This window comes from Vicia villosa, unplaced genomic scaffold (assembly GCF_029867415.1).
Source record: "Vicia villosa cultivar HV-30 ecotype Madison, WI unplaced genomic scaffold, Vvil1.0 ctg.000752F_1_1, whole genome shotgun sequence".
Lineage (NCBI taxonomy): Eukaryota > Viridiplantae > Streptophyta > Magnoliopsida > Fabales > Fabaceae > Vicia > Vicia villosa.
The window spans coordinates 406,556-409,508 of NW_026705337.1; the positions used below are offsets into that span (position 1 = coordinate 406,556).

The window sequence follows — 2,953 nt, forward strand, 5'->3', positions numbered from 1 at the left end:
TCAAGCCATAGAAATGGAAAAGAAAGCATGATCAATGAAGGTATCTATCATCATACTACACATACACACCACAAAATCATGTTTATAACTTCTAAACTCACAAAACTCACAATCCACCATTGTTGTCCAAGCATAGAAATGAACAAGAACAAGAACAAGAACAAGACTATAAGAATCATACATCCAAGATAAATTAGATTCACCCCCTTACCTTGCTATTGTGACGATCGGCAATCGATTCGGTTGAGAATCCTCCACTTTCACTTGTTTTTCCCCTTTGCTCTTCTTCTTCCTCTCTTCTCTTTCTTTCTCTTCTTTTTCTTTCCATCCCTTTCTCCTTTCTCACAATATTTCTTTCTTATAAAGAAAATATCTATCCCGCGGAAATGACCAAAATGCCCCTACGCTCAAATATCGTTCAAACGCCCCAAAACGCGGAATATTACCTTAATAATATTTCTAGTACCAAAAATATGAAAACCTTCAATTAAATATTAGTCCGCCATCCCGAACTAATACCGACTGAAACGACTCCAAAAACGGTAAAATTCCAATAGATGTCACAAACGTCCAAATTAAGCATATACTTATTTTCCGGGCGTTACACATACTTCCACGCAATTGTGAGAGGAAGGCAAAAACAGAATGGAATCCATATTCTTGTTGATCAAAATGGGAGCAATCTCACTGAGCCAAAAGATATGGAAGATGAGGTGTTAAGATTTTATAAGGATTTAGTAGGGACTGCTGCTACTAATCTTCTTCATGTGGACATTGAGGTGCTTAGACAAGGAACTCAATTAAAAGATACAAGCAAGAGAGATCTGATTCCACCAATTACTGAACAGGAGGTTTGGAAAGCTCTCAGAAGTATAGGTAACACAAAAACTCCAGGACTTGATGGATACAATGCCAAGTTTTTTAAACAAGCCTGGAACATTGTGAAAGGAGATGTACTGGCAACTATATATGATTTCTTTGAACATAATCATATGTATCATGCTGTAAATTGTGTCGTGGTGACCTTAATCCCTAAAACCACTGATGCGAAAAATATGAAGGATCTTTGCCCCATTGCTTGTTGTAGTACAGTCTACAAAATCATATCCAAAATTTTGACAAATAGACTGAGCAAGGTAATAAATGAAGTGGTTTTGTCAGCCAATCAACATTTCTTCCTGGGAGAGTTATTCATGATAACATCCTCATGGCGTATGAAATGTTGAGAGGTTATAGCCGTAAACACATTTCCCCTCGATGTGCCATTCAAATGGACATCCAAAAAGCATACGACGCGGTTGAATGGCCTGCGCTAGCCACAATTCTTAGAGAGCTTAACTTTCCTGGAAGATTTATTGACTGGATTATGGTGTGTGTTTATACTGTATCATACAGGTACTCAATAAATGGCGCGGTATCCGATCTGCTTAAGGCGAAATGAGGTCTGAGACAAGGCGACTCAATCTCCTCTCTGCTATTTGTCTTAGTGATGGAATATCTCCATAGGAGTTTGGCTAAACTTCATCAAAACCCAGATTTTAAATTTCATCCTAGATGTAAGAAGCTTCATATTACAAATATAAGCTTCGCTGACGATCTTATTGTGTTCACTCGTGGAGATAGAATGTCAGTTAACACTATGATGGCAGTTTTTGATGATTTCTCTCGAGCCACGAGTCTGCGAGCGCATCCTGCAAAATGCAAGATATACTTTGGGGTGTGCACCATATGGTTAAAGATGAAATCCCGCAGGCTACCGGTTTCCGAGTAGGTGACATTTTGTTTAGATACTTGGGTGTGCCTCTATCTAGTAGAAAACTCGCAATCCAACAATGCTATCCGTTAATTGAGAAGATTACAGCTCGAATTATTCACTGGTTAGCGAGACTTCTGAGCTATGCTGGGAGATGCTAGCTTATCAAAAGTGTCTTATTTGCTATCTCTGCATTTTGGATGCAAGTTCTGCCTTTGCCCTAAAAGATTATTCAGCATGTAGAAGCTCTGTGCAGAAGTTATCTATGGAATGGGAAGGAGGGCCTCAGCAGGAAAAGTCCAATGTTGTGGGAGAGTATCTACAATCCCAAATCTGCAGGGGGAATGCACATTACAGACTTACAAACTTCAAACAAGGCAACATTGGGTAAACTGCTTGGGAACATTCACATGAAATCAGATCGGCTTTGGATTCGATGGCTAGACACTTTCTATTTCAAAGGTGAAGATGTTTTAGTGTGGCAGTCCACACCTAATAGTTCGTGGATCATAAAGAAAATTGTGAAACATAAGATTGACGCGAGCACGACAAAACACTGGATTGAGGCGATAAATACTGGCCATTACAAGATTGGTGCCGTGTATAAGGAGTTATGTGGTGATATGGAACATGTAAGTTGGAAGAATATCTTGATTGACAACCATGCTAGACCTCGGGCGTGTTTCACTTTGTGGGTGGCTCTCTTGAAACGGTTACCCACAAAGAAACGGTTAGTACGATTTAGCATTGCGGTAAACTTAAAGTGTTGCTTTTGCGACAAGGAAGATGACATACAACACTTGTTCTTTTGGCTGTAAGTATACCAAAGATATTTGGTAGCAGATCTTGAATAATTTGAAAATACAACATGGACCACTTGAATGGAACCCAGAGGTGGAGTGGATTTCTAAAGAATCAAAACCTAAAGGCGCACATAGATTGATCCTGAAATTAGCGTTTGCGGAGACTGTTTACGAGATTTGGCATGAGAGAAATATTAGAATTTTCAATGGTAAAAATTCTGATATGAGGCTAGTTGACAGAATTACCTATAATATTACAACTAGATGTAATATGTATAGGAAATTAAGTATACATGTTAGTATGTAAGTTGATATAGGCTGGTGATACCGGGACCCTTGGGTCGGTTGTACTTATTGTTTTTTGGTAATAAAGTAATGTTTATTCTCCAAAAAATAA

General features: G+C 38.6%; 1 protein-coding gene across 1 annotated transcript; it reads left to right on the forward strand.

Moving 5' to 3' along the window:
- Positions 1-701: 701 nt before the first annotated feature.
- On the forward strand, positions 702-1,771 carry LOC131630926 (uncharacterized). The gene is made up of 3 exons (XM_058901671.1): positions 702-994; positions 1,162-1,395; positions 1,507-1,771. Exons 1-3 carry the CDS (start codon positions 702-704, stop codon positions 1,769-1,771), a joined length of 792 nt encoding a protein of 263 aa, XP_058757654.1.
- Positions 1,772-2,953: the final 1,182 nt, after the last annotated feature.

Bases quoted from the DNA above. Each gene is read 5' to 3' on its own strand.
- LOC131630926 (XM_058901671.1), top strand. From the start codon at position 702: ATGGAAGATGAGGTGTTAAGATTTTATAAGGATTTAGTAGGGACTGCT. The intron at 995-1,161 runs GTATCATGCTGT...TGGTTTTGTCAG, and splicing joins TTCTTTGAACATAATCATAT to CCAATCAACATTTCTTCCTG. The intron at 1,396-1,506 runs GTACTCAATAAA...ATATCTCCATAG, and splicing joins GTTTATACTGTATCATACAG to GAGTTTGGCTAAACTTCATC.